Source organism: Lygodium microphyllum, chromosome 1 (genome assembly GCF_053477565.2).
Source record: "Lygodium microphyllum isolate KBCC chromosome 1, Lygodium_microphyllum_v1.1.10, whole genome shotgun sequence".
In the NCBI taxonomy this organism is placed as follows: Eukaryota; Viridiplantae; Streptophyta; class Polypodiopsida; order Schizaeales; family Lygodiaceae; genus Lygodium; species Lygodium microphyllum.
The window spans coordinates 27,336,731-27,362,337 of NC_141135.1; the positions used below are offsets into that span (position 1 = coordinate 27,336,731).

Below are 25,607 nucleotides of genomic sequence, written 5' to 3' on the forward strand. Positions count from 1 at the left end.
GGATGATTTGATACCAAACAATGATACAATGATAATGGCTCATCATAGTCCGTACAACAAAGACCACTAGAATAAGACCATGGATACTGAAGCAATGGGTGATCAAGCCACCACCAAGGTGCCTTGGTGAGAACTTGAGTAATGATGTCGATCGTACCAAAATCTAAAAAATAGAAAAGAATCATAACAAATATTTGTGTTTGTCAACAATGTCTCATGGTAGCATGCAAGACCATCCTGTCAAAAATGCATCTGATCATATGTGACAATGGATTTCCCACCTTTGGCCAAGGCCATGTGAGCTCAGATTAGGAGCCAATCCCGCTCTTTGTCAAGTAACAACCCATCATGAACTTGGATATCAATCCCAGCTCTAGGATTTGAACTTTGCCAGAGTTGATGCGTCAAGGAAGTCCCTCTCTAGGAACTGTGCACTTGTATACCTATATAGATGAGACCCACCTCACCACCCTCTCATAGTCCCTCTCTAGTACTAGAGATTCGTGAGAAATGACCGCATCACCTTGCGCTAGAAAGTAGCAAAGAAAGGAGCTACTAAGCCCTTCCTTGGGGATCTGAGGAAGGGGATCCTTTCAGCATCATGCACTTCTCCTTGTCTAGAATATTGAGGTCAGAGACTTTGAGGAAGACGATGACTTCTTGGATGAGTCCGCATCGCCCTGCGCTAGAAAACAGCAGAGGAAGGAGTTACTAAACCCTTCTCACGATCTGAGAAAGGGGGATCCTTTCAACGCCATGCACTTCTCCTTGGCCAGAGGATCGGAGTCGGAGTCGGAGTCTAAGAAAGAGGATGACTCGTTGGAGGAGTCCACATCCTACTTCTTCTTCTTCTCCTTCTTTTGTGAGGCTGATAACTCCTTACAATCCTTCCACAAGTGGCCCTTCTCACCACAGTGGTAACATTGGGCATTTGACTTTTCTCTTACTGCCCCTCTCTAAAGTTGTAAGAGCCTCACCAAAACCTCCATAATGAGACACAAGCCTCCCGTGTAGACACAAAGATGCCTCGTGCTCAACCAATAAGAAGAACATATATGTAAAGCTCACAAGTATAGGTGATATTTGAGCCCTTAAAGCATTTGCCACTCCATCAAACTCCACAAGGAGCTTATAAAGTACCGTTCCCACGAGATGTGTCTCAGGAAGGGCAAATTGCATGTGTTGAAGCTGGTCCTACACCTGTGTAACACAGAGCAAAAAAGAATAAATAGTGTCCTAGGCTCGAATTTCATCGACTGGAGCTGTCCTTAAAGTGTCATTGCATGCATTGTGAAAGATGCCTCGTACAACATTTGAAACTTCAACCATACTTCTAAAGATGTCCTGCAAGAGGTAACCACCGTAGAACTTCTGTAGAAATGCATCGAAGAAAAGCAAAATAGACATGCACATCATCTATATCCCATGTAAGCACAACTTTCCCATGATTGTCATCATCGAAATCATTTCAAACTAGAAAAGAACATTGAGGACATGGAATAGCTCCACAAACAATGTACCATAATTGCTTTTGCACAAACTATGCTTTCATAACAACAGTCCAGGTTAGATAGTCGGAGCATGTAACGTACCATTAGTAGAAGTGCACGAAGGAGCCTAGAGAGGATAGGAGGAGAAGATAGAGGATAGAAGGTGGATAGGGAGAGAACACAGCCAAACCGACAGTGAAGACTGCATAAATGAGAGTTCACGCGCAATATTCACAAGCTGATCGCACAAAATCGACTGCATAAAATGAAAAACAGCCAACAAACACTATCAAAAGGCAGCAGATGCTATCACCCAGCCTCTAGTAGTATTAGATGCAGAAAACACAGCATCTGCAAGTAAAAATGCAGCTTAGACAGCATTAAATGCAGGTGACATGTGGGCTACCTGCATTATAAATACAACAAGTAGTGAAACGCAAGCAGCTGGAGCAAAAACGCAGCCTCCAAAGGGTGATAGACAGCACGATAGCAGCAGCAGCAATCGCCAAATCAGCAAGAGGTAGGAGAAGTCCTGAAATCAGCAAGAACATAGATCTTGAAATCTGATACTCTGTCAAAAGTGATGCAACAATGGAAGTATTAACAAGTGCTGAAATAAACTACTGAACACAAGACAGAAGAGAAAGAAAGAGAGAACACTGCAAAGAAGTGAACTCAGAAGAATGCTTGGGAAATGAAATCCATATACCAAACACAAGACGTACAATGGTGAGTCATTGGCTACGTGGGCAATGGCACCAGCTCCTCTCTCCACCAAGGTATGCATTGGATTTGCAAGTAACGAAATGAGAGATTATGGAGGAGAAGCCTAAATAAAAAGGCCAAAAGAATGCCATAAATAGCTGTAGATCAGCCAGCATTTAATGCTGGTCGACCAGTCATAAAATGCTAGACATGACAAAATAAAGGCATATAAAATGCCAAATAAAATCCTAAAGAAGGACCACTATCAAACCACTTTGGACCTTCTTCCCAAGAACCTAGCACACCGAACATACATGCTGAATATGGTAAATTACCTGCAGCCTAGCTTAGAGGCACCATTGCAACACAAAAGATTGATGGCACCGTTGTTCCATGATTCAACAATTCTCGTGCAAATAGCAAAAGAAGGCCACCCATTCAATCTAGAGCGCTTCCAAGACACATCATGAGAATATAACATTGGCAGGATGGAAGTGCTAAAACCCATCTTGCTAGCAACATGGCTATGGGAAGGGAATTTCCATTTTCAAAAGACTCCATCCTTCTTCTACTGCTCCTTCGACATTTTTGCATGCAACCATAAGGATCTTTCAAGCGTTCGCCCTCAATATGGCCAACACTGCATTCCACTACATGGTAATGTGTACCATTACATGAACGATCATAAAAGCTTAACCCTAAGTATGCATTAGAAGTCAATGCAAGAGTTCGATAAAATACTCAAGCCAAAGCTCATCAAGCCCATAGAAAACTTAAAAAATGCCTTGCATCTATTACAATTGTTCCTAAAAAGAATGGAAAAATCCAAATTTGGACTGATATTTGTGAATTAGACAAGGCCACTATTAGCGATAATTTTCCTTTGCCTTACATTGATAAGAGTATCTTAGAGGATTAGCTGGCCACATGGTTCATAGTTCCATGGCTGGCTTTAGCAACTATAACCAGGTGGATATATATCCAAACAATCATGCAAGGCCAAATTTGTTACACAATGAGGATCATTTCAATATAACAAGCTTGCTTTTGGGTTGAAAATTACTCCCAACACATTTCAACATGATATGATAGTAATCTTCTAACCAGTTCTTAATGATTTACTTTGAATATGCTTAAAGGATTTTTCTATTCTTCTAGGTAGCAAGGGAACGATACAGCTAGAAGCCATAAAGCTACATCTTCAGCAACTTGAAAAAGTATTTATGCAATGCAAAGATACTAGAATGAGACACATTGTTTCACCCAATGGCCTCGCCCCTAATCCAGATAAAATCATTGCTAATACTCAAGACAAGACTGCTTCCCAACATCAAGACAATCCACTGATTTTTGGGTTGCACCAAATACCACCACCAATTCGTTAATTTGTATGCACACATTGCCCATCCTCTTTCCCAACTCCTTAGTTACTCCCATCCATTCCAACGGTCCTCCAAGGTTGACAATACCTTCCAACATCTTAGGCGCCACCATACTCAAGCATCCATCTTGATCGCCCTCAATTGGACCAAGATCTTCCATGTTTACAAGGATGCCAGCCTTCTAGCAATAGAATCCACCCTTACACAACCTAATTCCTCAGCTAACATCAAGTTGACAGTGGATTTTTGGAGCCGATTTTTAGCACAAAAGTGACCTAGAGGAGTAAAAGAGCAATTTTTTCATGGAAAATGAAACCATTGCGAATCAAGGAGCTGGAGTTTTCCTAGATGCATTCCGATACCCAGAATCCAAGCAAGTGTATGTTCGTCAATCAGAGTCCGTTTGGCCCCCCCGTTTAATCCCCACAAGGTTTGCCATTATGAAGCAATAGCCGGGTCCGAAATCCAAAACACATGTGATGGAGGCTTGATTGATAGATTTCGATGCCAGAAAGCCGCCCATCCAATTGGATTGCAATTCCGAGCTCGTTTCCCCTCTCAACCGGGTTGAAACCACTTTGCTCAAGTGCAAAAAGACCAAAATAAACTAGATAATTTAAAGCTTAGTAGTAATCTTGATTAAAAGAAGGCTGACTAATTAGAAATGAAACGTGATTCGGGGGGCACCAATTTTTCTACGCCTCCTCAAATTCTCCAAAAATGGCGTTTTCAGACCTGCAACGATCTTCTCCCGGCTGTTGGGCTTGAGTTCCATCATTTTTTCGCTCTCCATCCCTCCGATTCTCGTAAAGAAAGATATGGTATTCATCAAGATCTAAAGTCAGTCTTTCTCTCTCCTTTTTCTCTCTCGCCATAAACGTAGTTCATATGGACTGAGAGAATGAGGGAATGGGTGCCAATTCACAATGGAATGCGAGGGATAGATAGAAAAAATTTCCCATTCTTGAAATATGGTGAATGTATGCGGTTTTATGAGTAGGTGGGTTTGTCTCGGTTTTATGATGCATATTGGTTTCCTATGGTTGAAATTGGTTTCTAGTGTTTGAAAATTGTTCATTCTATCAGAAATGTCAACATGAACAACAAGTCTTAATCGTTTATACACTTGACGCAAAACACGCAAAAGTGCAAGACAAGGAGTAGTCCGGCATTATCATCGCAGCAAAGTCGTTAGTGAAAGAAAATCATGGAAAGAATATTTGAGCACATTCATAATGCTAATTTCATTTAAGTAAAATGTTTGTGCACTCAAAGTCATCCACTTTGCATTGCATTTTATCGATATGGTATAAAGAGAATTATCTCCTAGATGCATAGCACTTGGTTTCAAACTATTAACCCACAATGAGTGTAAAGCTCCCTTTGATATAAGTTTAGTATAATCGTTTCCTTGGAGACTGATTTGGCAAGGAATACACTATCTCTTGGAACAAATGTTGTAAAGAGTGGACTTTGTGTGTACATGTTACATGTTGAGACGGCGCATCCCGAGGCCAATCCCTGGGGTGTAGGAGAGCCATAGTGGGCCATAGCGATAAGCTAAGGGATGCTCCCTTTGTTTGAGTTACGAGGTGCTAGCCACCTATATGTTTGGGTACTCCCTTTGCTTGGAGTCGGAAAGGGCATCACGTTGAACTACAATCTAGAGATTGTATTTACAAACACGTTCTTTCGATAAATCACTTCATAGTCCTATACGATCCTGGCCGCGAGGCTGTGGGGTTGTTTGGGTGAGTATAGGAGGCCCGGCTAGAGCCCTAGAGCCAATGTCGAGCCCATTTTTGGTCACGACACAAGTATAAATGCAACTACTAGACAACCAAGCAAGAAACCTTTGCTATTATTTATGCTTGCATCATGTTTTACATTCTCTTTGGGAAACCCATTTCGTCATTATTTCAAACCATCAAGCTTCAAAAGTTTTGCTTTACAAATCTCGACTTTCTAATCATGTTTGGATATGGTTGCTCCTTTTGCAAGAATTTGATTTTGAGTTATGGATCCATCCAGGAAAACACAACAAGATTGATCATCTTATTCGGACTGCCAGCAAAGAGACACCACCGCCCCCAATTTCCCCACAGTAAGCTCTTCAAGATTACTTGTTCACTCTTCCAAGTGGACATGGTATTTACTTGGTATGAGGATATCACAAACATGTTGACACATGACTCCTCCCATCCCCAAGCTTTTGCAAGAGGTAGGCGCCATCTTCTACTCGAGCCAAACATATCAACTGTGTGCAGACCAACTTTACCATCGAGATTCAAACATAATTCTTTGAAGACATGTGCATCTCCATGAAGTTCAAGATATTGTGATGTCCAACCCATTCTAATCCCTGGAGCTAATGCCTACTTAGCCCATGCCACAACCTTTAACATCTTACGATTTGGTCTTTGCTCGTCCATCTTGTTCCAAGTTTGCATCTCCATGAAGTTGAAGATATTGTGATGTCCAACACATTCTAATCCCTCGAGCTAGCCCCTACTTAGCCCATGCCACAACCTTTAACATCTTACAATTTGGTCTTTGGTGGTCCATCTTGTTCCAAGATTGCAAGCAATATGTCCAAAGCTACTAAGCTTGTAAAAAATGTGCACCCAAGCCTACCATAAGCAACTACTTACCACTTCACATTGCTATTGGGTGGTGGCCAATTGCCAAGTGGACTTGGATTTCATTGGGTCATTCTCATCAGCTATATCAAAAAGAATAACAAGTATATATTGGTCGGCATCAACTTCACTACCAAATGGGTTGAAGCACTTACTCACAACGACAACATTGGGACGAGGCTTGGCTTGGTGTTTTATGAGCATATCACAATCCATAAGACGACCATGTGCCACACACCTTTCAGCTGGCGTTTGGCATGGAAGCAGTCATGCCATTTGAATTTCCACACTTACACCTCAACTTCTTTAACACCCTTATCTCGTGGCCCTATTTTTCAAGCCCTTACTATGCTTGCACTTTTAGGAGAGGACTCCTATCCATGCCGCACTTTAGGAGAGGATGACTATCCATACTGAGCAAGCCCTCGACGCAAACAAAAAATGGAACGCATTGTCCAATCAGTACCTTTGACAGCCAAACTTTCTTAATAGAGACTTGCTTCTAGTCTACAATGCTAGCTACCTCGACAAGGAGCTCAAATTAGTTATGGGTCAAGAAGGTTCATAGTATACATACAAAGCCACAAATATGCTCTATGGTGGAGTAATGGTGCTGCAAACTCTTGCTGATACATCCTTACCCTTCATGAATGGATCTCAAATAAAGAAATATTACTCCCAAACCGCAACTCTCTCTCTCTCTCTCTCTCTCTCTCTCTCTCTCTCTCTCTCTCTCATACTTGCCTAAGCAATTGGGGCATAAAATAACACATGATTGAGGGAGATTTTGTGGGTTTCTATGTTGCGTGAAGTAACGATTTCAAGGAGTAGTGAGCTAACATTGATGTCAAAATTATTATAGGTGCATCTCTTGTTTCTACAATCTTAGGTAGATTGTTAAAGTCTTATCAAAACTTTGCTACTATTGTTCACCAAAAAACAATGCACACTCTTCTGGTGACTTGATCTCCTTATTACTATAGCAGAAGTAATCATGTGGTTTAACTAGCAAGTATGGACGTACTAGGGGATCAAGTATTTTTAGTGTTCCATAGAGGCAAGGGAAAATCATATAGTAAGTAGTTAGGCCAAAAGCCTTAAGGCAAGGTAGTCCCATCCTTACACTCTTTACTATTGCTTAAGATGATGAGAAGAAAAAGAAAAGATTGCAAGCTTAACAATTACAATAAGCATAAAATTCAGATGAACTAAAAACGCAAATGTTACCACTTAATCTTGGACAATGGACAGTCTATTGGTCCCAAAATTGGCATCCTTTGCAATATCTCTTTATCGTGAATTGCAATATGGATGGAATACAATGAGATTCCTTAAATCTCCTTCACTCTCCAATTGCCTCTTGCTACCATGAATGACCAGCAAGCCTTCAAACCAATTTGCCCCTTGGTTTGCTTGGGGATTGGCCTTCAATTGCGCTCTTTGGGTTGATAAATTCAGGCCCAAATGTTTCATGGCTGCATGGCCCCTTGAATCTCTTGAAATTGCCCCAATTTTAGTTGCTAAAATTCAATCTCTAGGCCTTTAATTTTTTAGCTTACTTCGAGAGGTGGCTGTCAAAACCTTAGTTCTACTGTAAATTAAGGTTTACAACAAATATTAGTCATAATCTCCGCTTCCAGTGGGCTGATTTTACTAGAAACTACTGAGAAAGTATGAGAAAATATTAGACACTAAGAGAGAATGCTGAGGAGAGAGAGATTTCAAACTTTCATCGTGAGAAAATTCAAGAAATCAATTGCTACCCTACTTATATAGCTATGAAAGCTATCTCCATTGATGGAACACCTTGAATATGATATTGTTTGGCTAAAACAACCCTCCAACTGTTGTCACCTACTGTTGTAGTCTCTTCTAGGCATGTCACCAGCTCCTAGAGGCTCTCTTGCTAGCTGAAAATGGCCTGTCAACTATTGCAATACCAATGGCAACCTCTCTCTCTCTCTCTCTCTCTCTCTCTCTCTCTCTCTCTCTCTCTCTCTAGCCTCAAAAAACGTTTTCCCAACTTACTTGGGCAAGTTTTGACACCAAATACCACCTAGTGCCTATCAAGCGTAACTTATTACAAATTTTGTGGATGTCACCCAATAATCACTAGGGTTATTAAGATTTGTCTTGCATTTCTCATGTGTGTCTCACATGCGCATAACTTAATAATACCAAAGCTAAGCATTAAAAATACACATCCTCATACATACCTCCCCCTTCAAATCCTCACAATTATCCTTGATTGCATTGCCAGATAACAAAAGCAAACTAATACTAAATTGGCAAAAGCATAGGCATCATAGTCAAGGAATATCGGCTGTTGTCCTACTATACTACTGCCCAACTCATGCTGAAACTTCCAATCATCATAACTGACAAAAAAAAAAGCTCTAACTACTATCAAAACCACCATGGATGCATCCATAAATTATATCTCAAAAGTATTCTAATGAACCAACTGTAGTAAAGCATAAACTAAGCATAATCCATGCCTATACTATCAGTGGCATTACTTCACATGCTATTGTCTATACAAACCAACTGAATACCATTGAAAACTAATGACCATACATTGAAAACCAGCAACTAATAATTAGCCTTTGATGATCATAATTTGATGACCACCATAGAAACATGAAACGGGAAACGGGAACGGGGAACGGGGACGGGGACAAGAATGCCAAACCTAGGGAACGGGGACGTGGGAACGGGAACGGCATTTAAAAAATTAAAATTCATGAAAAAAAAATTTCACTCATAATCCATGTGGACTCTAGAGTGTTAAAACTTAAAACCAAGGTAAATAATCCACAAGGACAAATCATTTTTAAGTTTTAACTATAAGATATCATGCATCATTCTAAAACTACTCATTAGAAATTAAATTGCAACTTACAAGGCTCAAGAGGTAAGCTATTCAATTATAAATAATAAAATCCATAATACATATGTCAAAAATGAAACAATGAACAATGAACTAAACTTTAAAGTCTAAGCTAAAAGAACATGCCTATGGTCCCATTGCCAAAAAACTTAAAAGATTACAAATATGAAATTGAAGTCTAATCTTTGAAAGAACATGCTCATTGCCCCAAACAAGACTACAAATATAAAGTCTAATCTCTAGGCTGAAGCAAAATGCGGCATGCCAAAGTAGCCCAAAGGGCAACTGCAAGACTGCAAGACTCAAGTACAAATATAATATCGGCATGGCACAACTGTCAATAGCCCAAGTGTCACACTGTCATCAATGATCATAATATCATATACAATGTAAATGTGTCATGTATCATGAGACTCACGATAAGTAAACTAAATCAAAGATCATGATCATGATCTGAGGCTGCTCTAGCTACTCCTGCAGTGCCAGCCTCATCATCATGTGTACCATGAATTACTGCATCTCCCTCAACATCAGCATATATCTCCTCTTCTTGCTGCATCTCCCACTCTGTGAATGGATCGGGCTTTGTTGTCATACTGTTACATAACATCCTCAAATTAGCACTAATGAATACTAGATCATTTGCTCTCTCCACACCAAGACGGTTCCTCTTCTTTGAAGCAATGTGAGCGTATATACTCCACAATTGCTCCAAACAAGAGGAGCTAACTGACTGACTCAAAATACAGATGGCTAGTTACTGCAACTCAGGACCATCCGAACCATAGTCCTCCCACTACAAAGCTGCCCCAATCTTACACCAATTCTCCTGTGCATCCCCACAACCAAAAGAACTCCGAAAGGTCTTATAACATGAAAGCTGATCTCTGATCTTTCGTCCATGGCACTAGACGAGACAAAAGAAGTCTCCATGCATCCATAACCTCAATGTCATTCTCCTGACCCTTGCCCTAGAACTCAAGATCCACAACAAATGCAACTGCATGCATGGGTGAGCTATAAGAGTTCCACCTCGTCACAACTAAACGGCATATCTTCTCATGCGCCTCATCATTTGGTGCCAACTCCTGCAACTTTTCATTCAGCCTATCCATAGCCTCATATATCTTGCCAATGCAAGGTTGCATAGCATCCATAACCCTCAATAAATGTACAATAGGTGATACCATAGCATCTATCCGCTTTACGTCATCCCAAAAAGTGGAGTTATTTGCTTTCTCCAAGCATAAGATACCTGTAGGAGTATCTGCCAATGTTGATGAGGTAAACTCATCACTAAGAAATAATTGCCTCAAGGCACCACTGCATTCTCTTAACCTGCCTAGCATCAAGAAGTTAAAGGCAAATCTGGTATCAGAGTGTTTCAAAAGTGTCTTCTTTGACCGCAAAGAGAAGTGATGGCGAAGAAACTAGTGATTCAAAACAAAGCTAACCATTTGAGCTCCTTGCTCTATGACAGGTGCAATCCATGACAAGTTACCAATATCCTTTAGTAGGTTGTTCAAGCAATGAGCCATACAATATGAAATTGTGATATGCAGATAATATCCCTGGATAATAACACCTGCTACCCTATTTGCGAGCTCTCTATCTGCAACAAATCCCACAACATGCTCTGGGCCAATAAGCTCAACACTTGTAGCCCACTCTACTGCAAGTACATCTACTGACTTTCCTGTCCCCGATGCATCATATGAAGATATGAAATACATTTCCCCACGAGAATAAGCAACCATACCATGAATGGATCGCTTGCGTGTATCACTCCAACCATCAGCTATCAAGAAAACTCCATTTTTAGCCCACATGCTATTTCTAGTCACTACTGCTTGCTCAACAAGGCGCTATTCCTTGTCGAGCAAAGTGGGACTAACCTGGCTACACGGAATTGAATGTGGTCATGATAAAAAAAAGCGTGCCACTGATGTATCCACCTCTTCCTTCTTCTTGGGATCCCAACGAGCATCAAGTGTGCTCTGTCTACGTGCAACATGTGGCATTGATGCCATGGCCGATGCAATGCCTGCAGTAGGTGTGGAGGTAGCACTTCCTGATACTGACCTTGCTCTAGATACATCTGATGGGGATGGTGTCACAAAAGTTGCAACGTCAACTGCAACACGTCGTGGTCTAGATGCAAGATAAGCTTGTTGACCTGCTACACAATCAGGAAGCTTCCTTTGCTTCTCCAAGGTCACATTCGGACAAAGTTGTACCTCTGAATTTGGCTCATGTAGGAGATGAGCTCAGACCTAATTATGCATAAATATTAAAATGGAACAAGTGGCAATTGGTATTCCATATTCTAATATTTAAGTAACTTTGAAAAATTAAAATCAATAAAAATTCAAAATACAAATGCTCGGCTCAATGGATTATCTTGTTTGCTCCACTAGTTCGCTTGTATGGGCAAAGCTTGCAAGTCCATGGTCGAGATCCTCCACCACTCAATGGGGGCGGTCAGCATTTACTTCTTCCCACCATGACCAATCATCGGACCTTCTTCCTCGACCACCAACCCGACGAGCGGGGGGGAAAGATGAAGCCATTTCAGGCTGAAAATTGAAGGCTCAAGAGTCGAGAGAAGGAAAAATTGAAGACTGAAAATTGGAGGCTCGAGAGAAGGAAGAAGGCTCAAGAGTCAAGACTCCTCAAGAGTCAAGACTCACTCAAGAGTCGAGAGAGAAGGGAAAAGGAGAGAAGGGAGAAGAAGAAGAAAATAGGAAAACTTGGAACTTGGAAAAGAAGGAAGACTCAAGAGAAGATGAGAAGAAGGAAGAGAAGGGAGAAGGTTCAAGGAAGAAGGAAGAAGAGAAGGAAGAAGTGAAGAGAAGGTAGAAAGAAGAAGAGAAGGAAGAGAAGGAAGAGAAAGAAGAGAAAGAGGAAGAAGGAAGAGAAGCAAGAGGTTGGAGGTGGGAGGAGACGGGGGATGGCCGCTAGGCCCTGGCGGTTGGGATTGGCACAGGCTGCAGCGCAACATGGAAGGGGGGGCGCAGGCGATCTGGAGCGGAAGCAGGACACAGCTGTAGATCATCCAGGCAGGATTAGTGGCTGGCCGGCCGCAGGTAAGTGATGCCACATGGCACTCCCTGTCCCTACTGCGTTCCCTGTCTGAAACGGGACAGGGAACGTTTCACCAATTCGTGCCAAGCGGCCGTTCCGGCCGTTTCCTGACACTATGATGACCACACTATAATGATCATATACTGATGCAAATATACAGTTTTAAAGCTGCAATGAAAACTAGTACATTGAATAGTGACCTCTTGGCAAAAATACTATTATGAAACAATACCTTGGATACATACTGAATTGTCCATCACTAGAGAAGTGGAAGTGAGCATCAAACATTGCTTTGGACCTTCTAAGCTTTGTTGAGCCTAACTAAGTTGTTAGCATATATATCAGTTCATAGCTGAGTCTATGCATGTGATTCAGTGGGCCAATGCACCAAGATATTATCCTGATTATTTAGGCATTTTTCCTAGCATTTTATGATGGTCATTTTAGCATTCATTATTGGTCGACCAGCATTAAATGCTAGCCGACCTCACATGATTTATGGCATTATTTTTGCCTATTTATTCAGGCTTCTCCTCGACATTAATTATCATTCATCAACTGATTGGTTCTGATGGAGGGAGAGGAGCAGGTGTCAATGCCTTCATAGCCGGTGACTCACGTTGGTTTTGTAATGTCTCATATGTTGATATATGGATTCCATTTCCCAACTATCTCTTTGCTGCTAAGTTTCTTGTGCAATGTTCTTTTCTTTTGCTATGTTTATGCTGCCCTCCATTCAACCCTAATCTCCTCCTGGTGATTGTCCCTACATCTGGCGTCATCACCCATCCCCCAACATCAGCATCAAGGCTGCTCTCCTTGCGTTTTGATAGCACCAACACACTCTGGGATTTGCATTTTGCTGCCCAAGCCATCTTCCTGGCATTTGAGAGTTGCGGTTCACTCCCTCAACAACCGGTGATCATCTTCTTCATCTCCAACAGCATGAGAGAACTGCAATTCGCTCACATCAACAGTTGTCCTTCACCTCCCAGTGATTACTTCAATAGCCCATTGCCTAAAGGGTTTTGTTTCACTCCCTTCACTATGCAGATTTCCACAGGTGCCACCGCCTCATTCAAATAGGACAGTGCAATTATCTTCTAAGCTTCAACTCCGTTGTATTAGCTTTTCTTCTCATAGCATGATTTAGTGTATCATCACCGTGCTCTTATTGTGTTTTTGAGTTTTTCTTCTCTCTTAGTGTTTGTTGTACACACTCTATGCTCCTCTCTACAAACCCTACTATCTTTCTGCTCTCTTTTATCTTTTTTTTTTACACACCCGGCCCTAAAGGAAAAAAAGGAGCCACCCTCCAAACAAAAATAAGCACAAGATCAAAAGAAATAAAGAAAGAAAAAAAAAAGAAGCAAGGAAAAAAAGAAACTCTACAAATTGCCCCACCCCATCTTCACTCTCCTCTCCTACCTTCTACAACATACTCTTGTGCACCCTTCCCTCATCAGCTTTTCTTGCTCGATGATCCTACCTTCTCATAAAACATTGATCCACTTTTTTCTCTGCGTTTCACAACTTCAACCATCCTTACCTTCATGTGCACCTCAATCATAAACATTCACAAACTCAAACTTTTTCCCTCCCCACCCAATCAATCATCATTATACTTGTCCAACCCTCCTTCACCTTTGGCTACACCTCCTACTTCTTAAAACCTATTCCTACACCACAATCTTCCTCCTTTCTGCCTTTCCTCTCCAAGCCACTCATTATCACATCACCTAGATCACTCCCCTCCTTTCCTCCATTAGGTTCAAGAGCTACCTTTTCAATATTATCTACTAAAAGTTTAAATTCATCTACGAATCCCCTTCAAATGGCATCAACACCCTTACCACCCATTGCCACAATTGCCTCTCCTTCAACATCAATCTCTTCACTAGCGGCCATCCTTCTTATAGTTTCATCATCTTCCCATCTCAATGTCAAGATTGTGGGAGAGAAGGAAGGAGTCTCGCTTGAAGCTTTCTTGCTTGCACAATGGGGGAAGACACACAAGGGTGGAGGCTGAAAACAGTTTTTCTCTTCTTAGTTGTGTAAGCCAAAAGAACTCTAGTACAAAGAAATAGAAGAACCCTATGTATGGGTCTCAAACCAAACTCAACTAACTAAGGTGGCATACTAACTGAGCCACGAACTAGAGTAGATAAGGATAGCTATCATGTAGCTATTATTCATGGGTGGTCTACCAACCGCGTCTGCAACTGACACGTCGGTGACATAAATACACAACGGTCACCCTGGCGTATCACGAGTGGAGCTCGATATCTCAACACTCCCCCTCGAGCTCAATCCCAATTCCTGCACACCAAGCAGGTCTCTGAACTTGCGCATCTTCTCTGCACCCAATGCCTTCGTGAATATGTCAGCTACCTGATCCTCTGTGCTGACATAAACTAGATCAATAAGACCTAGTAAAACCCTCTCTCGCACATAGTGATAATGCACCTCAATGTGCTTTGTTCTAGCATGATAGACTGGGTTATTTGCCAAGTGTATACTACTCATATTGTCACAATAAATGACAACTGGCCCATCTGTAGACTGATGCATATCATAAAGTAGCTTATGCAACCAAGCTACCTCACATGCAGCCATTGCTGCACCCCTGTACTCAGCCTCTGTGCTGGACAAGGCAACTGTAGGCTGTTTCTTGCTGCTCCAAGTGACTGCAGCACTCCCAAAAGAGAACACATATCCACTGGTAGATCGTCTATCAAAAATACTACCAGCCCAATCAGCATCAGTGTATCCATGCAGCTGTATCTGAATCCCAGTCTCATAAAATAGTCCATACTGCAATGTGGACTTCACATACCTGAGTATGCGTCTAGCCGCATCCAAATGTGGTTTCCTTGGAGCCTGCATAAACTGACTTACCAATCCAACAGCATAGCTCAAATCTGGCCTGGTAATAGTCATATAAATCAAACTTCCTACTATGCGTCTGTACATAGTAGGGTCTTCTAGAAGCTCACCTGTATCTGTGCTCAGCTTCACATTCTGCTCCAAAGGAACTGAAATAGGCTTACAGCCTGTCATCCCATATTTGGACAGCATGTCCAATCCATACTGCCTCTGCAAGAGCTGTATCCCACTTGGTGATCTAATCACCTCAATGCCCAAGAAATATCGCAACTCTCCCAAATCCTTCATCTCAAACTTCTGCTTCAATAGCATTTTCACATGAAGGATATCTTCATCACTGTCACCTGTCATAATCAAATCATCAACATAAATGACAAGTAGCATAATACCTTTCTCTGTTTTCCTCACATAAAGTGAGAAATCTGCCTTGGAAATCTGAAAGCCAATAGTGACAAGATATTGTCCTATCTTGTCAGACCATGCTCTAGGTGCTTGCTTCAAGCCATACAAAGCTTTCTTCAACCTGCAAACAAACTCAGGATGAACATCATGCACATAACCTGGTGGCTGCTCCATATAGACCTATTCTTGCAAATCACCATGCAAGAAGGCATTCTTTACATCCATCTGATGTAAAGACCATCCCTTTGACGCAGCCATAGCAATGACTACTCTTACGGTTGCCATCCTTGCAACCGGACTGAATGTTTCTTCATAGTCAATGCCATATGTTTGTGCATAACCCTTGACTACTAATCTTGCCTTGTATCTGTTCACAGAACCATCAGCATTGTGCTTCACCTTATAAACCCACTTACAGCCAATTGCATTCTTACCTTTAGGCAAAGGTACCAATTCCCATGTAGCATTTGCTTCCAAGGCATCCATTTCTTCATCCATGGCTTTCTCCCATTTTTCTTTTCCCATGGCTTGCTCAAAAGAAGTGGGTTCTGGTTCTTGTATCACCTTGACCATATATGCATAGTGAATGGCTGTAAATCCATCATATTTCAGCCTATCCACAGGATACCTAGCTCTCGTAGACCTGCGCAAAGTAGGTTCATTCCCAGGTGCTCTCAAAACATCCCTGGTCTTCCTTACTCCAGGTGTAACAATAGAAGGAATACCCAACTCATCATCAATGCTCTGTTCTGAGCCACTGAATTCACCATCCACATAAGAGTGACCTGCATTCACATCAAACATGGGCTGATCAACCTTCTCTTTTCCTTTTCGTGATACCTGCATACCACTATTTGCATTGCTTTGAGAAGATTCTCCTGATCTCAATCTGCCTGTCCATGGCGAAGAATGTGAACCACTGCTAGAGGACGCTCCAGGTCCACTAATATTTTGTGACTGCTGATGTGAATTCTGTGCAGCATTACCATTTTGTGCATCTACATCATCAATCACATTTACTGGTTTATACCAGCTACTCATCTCATCAAAAACATCTCTGCTCACTGTAAACTTACGAGTAGAAGGGTTATAGCATCTATACCCTTTTTGCTGCAGAGAGTAACCAATAAAGATGCACTTCTCAGCTTTTGGATCCAACTTGGATCTCAACTCATCTGGCACATGTACATAGGCAATGCAACCAAAAATTTTCAAATGAGAAATATCTGGTTTCCTACCAGTATACCTCTCCTCTGGAGTCATTCCATGTATTGCTGCAGTGGGAGTCCTGTTCATTATGTAGACTGCTGTAGCAACTGCTTCAGCCCAATAAAAATCTGGCAGGTCTTTTTCATTGAGCATGGCACGAGACACCTCTCCAATATGTCTGTTTTTTCTTTCTGCAATTCCATTTTGTTGTGGGGTATGACTGCATGAATATTGCTGCTTTATGCCATGCTCCTGCAAGAACCTTGCAAACTCATTTGAGAGGTACTCTCCCCCTCCATCTGACCTTAGGCATTTTATCTGCAGGCCCGTTTCTTTTTCAACCATCGCTTTAAGAGTTTTGAAATGCCCAAAAACTTCACTTTTCATTTTCATAAAATACACCCAAACTTTTCTACTATAGTCATCAATAAAACTGACAAAATAATGACAGCCTCCAAGAGATGCAGCTTTAGTTGTCCACACATCAGAGTGGATTAATTCCAATGGCTTCTTACTCTCTTGAACATGTCTAGGAAATGGTTTCCTTGCCTGTTTTCCAAACTGATAGGCTTCACATACCTTATGCATTTCTGCAACCTTGAATTTGGGCAATCCTGCAACAATATTTTGGGCCTGCATTGATTTAAGTCGCTGTACATTAACATGACCAATGCGTTTATGCCAGATATCAATATCTGCAACTACACCGGTCCCATGTGCAAACATTGCTGCACTCAATTCAGACATGTCTACATCCAATGTAAACATTCTGCCCTTCTTCTTTCCTTTTGCTATCAAGCGACCTTTATTTTTCATATCCTCAACAAAGCATCCATGAGGATTAAATCTGACCTGCAAGCCCTGCTCAACCATTTGACCAACAGAAACCAGATTCTTGGTAATATTCGGGACATGAAATACATCGGACAGGTATTTCTTTTTCCCATCCTGCATAGACAAAGGAATTTTTCCAATCTGCACAATAGGATGTGCAGTATCATCACCAGTCTCCACAAATCCTGGTTTTTCCATTTTTCTTGCATCCTCCATCCATTCTGCATGACCTGTCATGTGGTTTGATGCACCTGAGTCAACATACCATACATCATTGCTTTCTTCTGCACTTGTCACAGAATTGTTCATGTGCTGCACCATGAACAAATGCTCATTTCTGTCATCACCCTGTCTGCTAGAAGATGCATAATTCCCTTGTTGCAGTTTTCCATTCATGATGTCATTCTGCTTTTTATAGCAGTCTTTAGCCATATTACCCATTTTACCACAGTAGTAGCATTCAACATTACTGTTTACATTTTGACCTCTTTGCCATCCACCACGACCTCTTTGGCTCCCCCTGCCTCTAGAGTTACCACGTTCTCCTCCATAGGACTGGTTTTCTTGAGTTTGCTACATATTCTGATTTCTACCACGGCCTCCAAATTTGCCTCCTCTACCTCTGCCTCTACCTCTTCCAGCATTTGAGTAGAAGACAGTTTCTTTTGAAGTTCCTTCTGAAGAAGATGCACCACCATTTCTCTGCTCCTCAGAAATTAGAAGAGCAATCAACTCCTCAAAATCAGGAAATCTTTCACGAACTGAAATGGATGTCCGAAACTATGCATAATCCTTTCCTAGACCATTCAAGGTCACAGAAACTAAATCATCATCTTCCACTGGCGACCCAATGGAAGCAAGTGCATCTGCAATCTTCTTCACCTTCATGTGGTAGTCATTGATGCTCATATTTTCTCTTTGCACATTGTACAACTCTTGCTTGAGCTGCATTTTCCTGGCTTGCGTATTTGTGCTATACATCTTTGACAGAGTATCCCATGCCTCCTTTGGCGTACTTGCATCCTGAATATGCACAATCATAGTCTGAAATGCTGATAGACAGCCAGTACATAACTTTCCTGGCTCTCTCATGCCATGCTTTGAATGCCTGCATTTGCTGTTGATTGGGAACATCAGGAAGAACTGGTTCTTCTTCATTTCCTGCAACAAATTCCCAATATCCTTTTCCCATAAGGAAATTCGTCATTCTAAACTTCCATGCCTGGAAGTTGTTCTTGTCAAGCTTTTCAGTTACAATCTGTGAAAGAAAATCAGACGCCATTACAGAACACTGCGAAAAATTCTGTCACTGCAAAAGCTCAGCTTCACCCTCACAAGGGCAAATCTGCAAAACTGGCGAAAGTGGTATTTGACCACACAGTCACTTCCTAGTGACGATTTTGTATGAACAGGAACCAAGGATGATTCTGAAACTTCCAATGTCTCTACGCACAAGCATACGATGCAATTTCTACAGTAACTTTTCACCGACCTGTTAAACAATGGCTGAACAGCATAAAACTGAGCCTTTTCCTGAGTGCGTGCAGAAAAATTCTGCCTCCAAAACAGGCCCCGAAATGACCTCAAATCAAAAAAACAGGGTCGCCGAGAGCTAAAGCTCCATCCCGCAGCATATACTGCCCTCTTGCTTCACCGCGAAGGGCGTCTCAATCTGAGACAATGCACTCCTGCAATTTTCGGCTGTGCTACCTGCAGAGATCTGCTCCCAAAACAGAAAATGAAAGCAACACTGCTCCTCTTACCAGAACACCGCGAGCTTGGCTTGCTTTCTTGAGCTCCTTACCACGAACAAGGCTCTGATACCATGTCAAGATTGTGGGAGAGAAGGAAGGAGTCTCGCTTGAAGCTTTCTTGCTTGCACAATGGGGGAAGACACACAAGGGTGGAGGCTGAAAACAGTTTTTCTCTTCTTAGTTGTGTAAGCCAAAAGAACTCTAGTACAAAGAAATAGAAGAACCCTATGTATGGGTCTCAAACCAAACTCAACTAACTAAGGTGGCATACTAACTGAGCCACGAACTAGAGTAGATAAGGATAACTATCATGTAGCTATTATTCATGGGTGGTCTACCAACCGCGTCTGCAACTGACACGTCGGTGACATAAATACACAACGGTCACCCTGGCGTATCACGAGTGGAGCTCGATATCTCAACACTCAAGAGCATAGATATCCACAATCACTCTACTTCCAGTTTTGATCCATCCATGATTATTACATCAAGTGTGTAAGAGTTGGTGCATCATCTCACCACTATGATCCATCATATGAAGCCAAGATGCTCACCAAGACCGGTAAGCCGTCTAGTAGTGGACAACTTGTACAATGCTTATGTATACAATATAAGAACAAGCCTTCAGTTCTTTTTACTTTTGTTTTAGAGACCAAGTCAAATTCAGCAACTTTTGACTTTTTTAGAGAGTTTTCTTTCTAGAGAACTCCATGACAAAACCAACTAGATTTTTAGACCCAAACAGGCCCAATACTTCAAACCCAAGGCTGGAATCTAGATCCATTAGGACTCTCGACTCTAACCATAAAACCTGGACCTAGACCTAGACCTGGACCTAGACCCTAGACCTTGGACTTTGGAGCCCCTCGACCCTAGGACCCTGGAATTGACCCTCCGCCATGAAGCACAAATCCTAGTCCCTAGACCTTGGACCTAGGACCTAGGACCTAGGACCTTGGACCTTGGAAACCTTTATAAAAAAAGATGCAATAAGATTCTTTGCATAACCCTTCTCTTATCTTGAAAAGAGGCAACCTCCCCACTCCACATCACTCTAGGATTGCACTTCATACTGCACTCCATTCTACTCCACCTCACTTGGCACCACTCTCCATTCCACCTCTTCACTCCACTACACTCCTCTCACCTCCCAATGTCACCACACTAGCACTCTCCTCCCTCTATCCTCCCCCTCCTTTGTGTTCTTTACCTCTCTCAAGCATCCTCCTCTCTATTCTCTATTCATCTTCCTCTAGCACTCTCCCTTCTCTCTATTTTTCCTCTCTTGTATTATTTACAAATAGATTGTAGATTGTATAAATTGTTGATCAAATAGTAAAAAAGGCTCCTTTATTTAGTGCCATGAACTTGTCAAAGGTTGTAGAAGGCTTACTTGCTATTTGGGACTTAGTTTTGTCATAACGGTTGAGAATGATGAAAACCCTATTATTAAGAAGCAAGACAAGAACAACTACCCATCACAAAGATTCAATGTGATAAACTCTCTTGTTGGAAAAGGCCTCTACAAGTTTGTTTCAAGTGAAGAAAAAGAACCACAACTAAGTGATCTGGTGACCGCAAGAGAATCAAAGGCATGAAAAGCAATAGAAAAAAAACAATATATTGGTCACATGCAATCTTTGATCACACTATGCTATGGCATATCAAGAATACAACAAATTCACGTGCGGCCTTAACAACCTTCGAAAACATGTGTCCAAAAAAAAAAGGCACAAAAGATTCAACTCTAAGCAAGACTTGAACACTATTAAACTTTACTTCTTGTTAATAAAACCCTATCTCAATAAGGTGGTCATTGAAGCCTCCATAAAAAGATATTTCCATGGACCAGATCTACAGATCTTGGGCCTCACATGCATACAGTGATTGGTCCAAAAAACTTCTCATTGAGATTTTGATTTAGAAATCAGATAACAAGGAAGTGCTTTTTTTTTAAAGAATAAAGAAACCAAGGAGACCAATAAGTTAGCTCTAGTGGTGAAGTATGTTCTTACTCAATATATTTCAATGCAAAGCTAGAGAAAGCTTCATTCTAATAATTCAAGCCACAAGAAAGATGATTGTTTCCATCTTAAAGAAGATGGTGACACATTCATAGAACCCTTCTCAGCTTCATTGTACCATGTGTGCTCACAACTACAGCATCACTTTTGATTTACCATCCTTGAATGACATCATTTATGAAACTTACATGGAGAAGTTTTAAATTTTAATGACCTACAAAGATATATAGTTGTGCTTACAGCTAAACCATCATTTTGGCTGAGCATCCTTGTTTGACATTATATTTTGAAACTTGTGCAAAGTTCTAGTGGCCTACAAAGATAACATTGCACAGCATCATCACAAGATTCTCCAAGGAGAGCTAGTAATCGATAGGCATGCCAAAGTGTTGATCCAATATCATTTTGGGCAATGCTTGGTTTTATTACAGAACCCAATTACCAACTCACCTTTCGAATGAGATTGTACATACTAATAGTTCACATTATCCTGTTGTTATATAAATCCAGAGAAAAACTTTCATAGTTGTAAGCAAAGCCTCACAAGACAAAATTGGAGCAGAATAAAAGATATCTATAGAAACACATATGAGTCCTACATTGTGAATGAAATATAAGTTCACCTTCAGTTTTTATAGACCGGAATATACATCACCATTCCCTCTGGCATGTAGACTTTGGTTGGCAGCACTATGAAACACCATGATTAGAACTATCTGTGTTGCAGCCCTACAGCTATAACCAACCTGACTTCTAAATTGCACCCAAGCTGGTGTTGAGTAGATGATAGGTTGCTGAAGTTAATGCCATATTGGATTGTCAAGCACACCACCACTAAAATCATGCACCCGAGTTGGGTAGATGATAAGTTGCTAAAATTAATGTCATATTGGATTGTCAAACATGCCACCACTAAAACCGTACACCCAGCCTGTGAACTGTCATTCTTGGACTGCACTGTTTGCCCTTATGATGAGAGCCATACATGCATGCATGTCTATGTAGGTTCAGCCAACAATGTACAGTGAAACTTATTGCATAAGCACTATTCATGCTGAACAATTACTGTAACAAAGTCTCTGCTCATGGGGGGGAAATCATAATAAGGCAACTACACAAACAATAGATATTCTAAGTTTGTGAAGCACTTGTAACAAAACCACTTTTTCAAGAAGACCATTGAAGAACTGATCTACTTTTTTTAATTTTGAGGCACTATTAATTTTCTTGCAGATTATGTAACCTATTTCACAATGATTGATGTAAAATATTACCAGAGCAAAGAACATACCATCTGCTTTACAATAACTGATGCAAAACATTAGCCAAAACAACAAAGACAAATGACCATGTCTACCTGTGAGAACTGCACTATGTCGTCCCCCACATGCTATAGCTTTCACAAAGCTTCCTGGAACCTTTGATAAGAGGCCATCAGAAGCTTTACTATTCTTGCTTATACCTATGTGCAAGTCTTGCCAATATGGAGCAGCTGATTCCATGCAAGGAATAGGATGAGGAGATGACACTGTCCGAATTCGTGAACCAAGGCCTAGTTGCCCTTCACCTCCATAACCCCAGCCCCAAACTTGGCGCGCATCTTTTGCATCAACACCATGAAAATTAGTTTCAGCGACTATGTTACTACAGCATTCTAGTTTCATGTATCGATTCATTTAGTAAGTTATTCACCAATAAGTGCAACCAATCTGTAATAGAATATGATAATAAGCTTTACAGATCATCAAAACAAGATACCTGAAAGTGCCAATGTATGTCGCCCTCCTGCAGCAACACACAGGATTTTGACACCGGGATGCAGAGTAACAAGGCATGGTGGAGCACAAGCGGTTTCATCACTCCCCATAGTAGAGCTTTCTGATGAAGTAGCTTGCTCAGATGCAAGACGCCTTTTCTTGATGCCTTCATCGCCTGTTTTTTCAGATCCAATTAGATTACCTGTGCTAGGTACCCTTGCCATTTTACCAGCTTGTGACTTTCCACTAGATGATGGAAGACCACCTCGCAGCTTTTCAAGAGGAGAAGAAACTTTGATTTTCAAGCCAGCAGGGGTTACTGAAGATGCTGGTACTGCTTCAGACAAATCTGTTTGATCACTCAGCCGAACTTTTGCCAGCATTTCATCCTCACCTCTGCCTCTTCCATCAATATGATCATGAAGGTCTCTGTCAGAACTAGATAATGAACCAGCCACCTGATCAACACTGGATTTCGTTGTGGGAACACATTCTTTCCATCCCCACGTGTACACCTCTCCTTTCTCTACAGAGCATACAATTAAATTAAAAAAAGGGTCTTGTCAAAATTAACTATACACACTTACGTTCAATAACTATTTCAATGGACTACCTGTCACAACAGCACAATGAGCCCAGCCTGCTGCTGCTTGAACTATGGCACTGTCAGTTGGAAGTGGAAATGGCTCTGGCCACTCCTACAGGAACATTCAAAAGTCACATTATCAACAGGCTTTTTCATAACAGCAGTACAAACAAAGATGACATTCCTCTTACATTAACTATCCCTCATGCTTAGCCCTCCTACAGGAACATTCAAAAGTCACATTATGAACAGGCTTTTTTATAATAGCACTAGAAACAAAGATGACGTTCCTCTTACATTAACCATACCTCATGCTTTCCACACGTCAGGTAGCTTTGTCCAACATCCTCAGTTGATCCCCAAGTGTTCAATTTTCCTGACTCTGCGGCCATCAATATGCATGTAGAAATGAGCATGTTGCATTTGAGAATAGCTACCAACAAGCAATAAGAATAACTACTGTTCTCCAAATATTTTGCCAATTATTGTCATGTGACACATAGATGCGGCCTTAAATAGCGTTTTGAGCAGAGGTCTGTGACTTGACTTAACAAACAATCAAGTTTGCTTAATGAACTATGGACACTCTCCTTTCTCTGATTGACATTTTAATCCTTTTTCTACATGTTGAATCACTTGAGAAATATGAAACTAAAATGATGGGACTAAAAATAAGTTGACTGTTGTCGGGTATTGCCAGCAAATCGGAATGCTCACAACCTCCCTGTGTGTTAAGATACTTGAATGCTACTGAAGACTGTCAATGTCCTGGTGTTCCACTTGTAGATCCTACACAGTGACCAGGCTGTCTTCAAACGTTGAAATAAGGCCCGCAGGTTACAGCAGCCTCCACCTACTGTCTTGGTTTCTGAATCTCCCTGAAATGAGGCTACATGGTTTTGTAATAATTACTGAGGCACGGAGCAACCAGTAATTCTTTTTGAACCTTCACTTCATTTCATAACTGAGGCATCTGTTAGCAGCCTACATATCTGGAACAAGACCTAATAACACGATCTTTCTAACCTTCAGTGAAATTTTCCGATTCGGGAACCCACACATTGGCCTACGAAAACTCTAGAGATCCTGATGAAATTAATCTCCTTTCTCTGTTACCCGGGCTGAATGGCGGGAGAAGAGAGAATAGAAAGAGAGAAAAACAAGATTTTGTGCATTTTCCAGCAGATGGAATGTGAGTGTAGGCTAACTTTTCTGTGTTCTGCAAATCTTAGCATTCTCCTACACGAGCTCTACAAATCCTGATGAGAATAATTCCCTTTCATGTTACCCTGGCCGAATGACTAAAAAGCAGAAAAGAATTTGCGCATTTTCTGGCTCATAGAATGTTCAGAGTGCAGGCTGAACTTTTCTGCGTTCTGCCGAAATGAACTACAAATGGCAAAGTACTCACCTGAGATGGCGAGCGAAAAGCCGCAGCCGCCGCCACAAATGGATTTCCATCTTCGCTCGTCTGAGGGCGGAGGTGCAGGGACGGGGCTCTGGAGAGGGGAACGCTGAGGTGAAGCTCCCGGTAGGTAGCCCCACATGAGAACGCCGACGTGCCCGTCGGAGTCCCGGTGATCCTTCGGATCTTGCATGAGGGATTTCACTGGCAGGCAGGTATTGCAAACAGAGAGTACCAGAAGCTACGGTCGGTCAGGGAAGGTTCGTCTGTATCTGTCGTTTGATGCTTCTGCTTCGTTCTAAAACCCTCAGAAGGCACCCAGAAATGGTATGTCTTTCCTTTCGCTTCTCTCTCTCTTCCTATCTTTCGCCTGCTGCTTGTTGAAAAGGCCTGGCCACGTGGCGCCTTCCGATCGGCTGGTTCAGCTGAGATTTGCTCGTTGCCGCGTGTCGCTCCCAGATGCTTCGATGCATCACAGCCGTGAATTGGTGGACGTCATGCCTGGCTGAGCTGGCAGAGGTGGGGATGACGTGGGTGCATCGAAAGTGTCTATTGGTATT

At 41.6% G+C, this 25,607-nt stretch overlaps 1 protein-coding gene across 10 annotated transcripts in view; it reads right to left on the reverse strand.

The window, feature by feature from the left end:
- LOC148040935 (Regulator of chromosome condensation (RCC1) family protein) overlaps positions 1 to 25,387 on the reverse strand; it is a 32,117-nt gene extending 6,730 nt beyond the window's left edge. For 7 of the 10 annotated variants that reach the window (XR_015690345.1, XM_087674756.1, XM_087674748.1 and 4 more), the window contains exons 1-5: positions 25,054 to 25,387; positions 23,951 to 24,024; positions 23,670 to 23,754; positions 23,058 to 23,582; positions 22,657 to 22,899 (exon numbers count right to left, since the gene is read on the reverse strand). Coding sequence is in view for 6 of the 10 variants with exons in the window: in XM_087674756.1 (XP_087530882.1) it covers positions 22,657 to 22,899; positions 23,058 to 23,582; positions 23,670 to 23,754; positions 23,951 to 24,024; positions 25,054 to 25,240 (1,114 nt within the window). In the remaining 4 variants the exon portion in view is untranslated. Of the gene's footprint in view, positions 1 to 1,592; positions 1,747 to 1,896; positions 2,023 to 22,656; positions 22,900 to 23,057; positions 23,583 to 23,669; positions 23,755 to 23,950; positions 24,025 to 25,053 lie in introns of all 10 variants that reach the window. The other 3 variants (XR_015690347.1, XR_015690349.1, XR_015690348.1) reach the window with 1 other exon arrangement.
- Between the last annotated feature and the right edge of the window lie 220 nt (positions 25,388 to 25,607).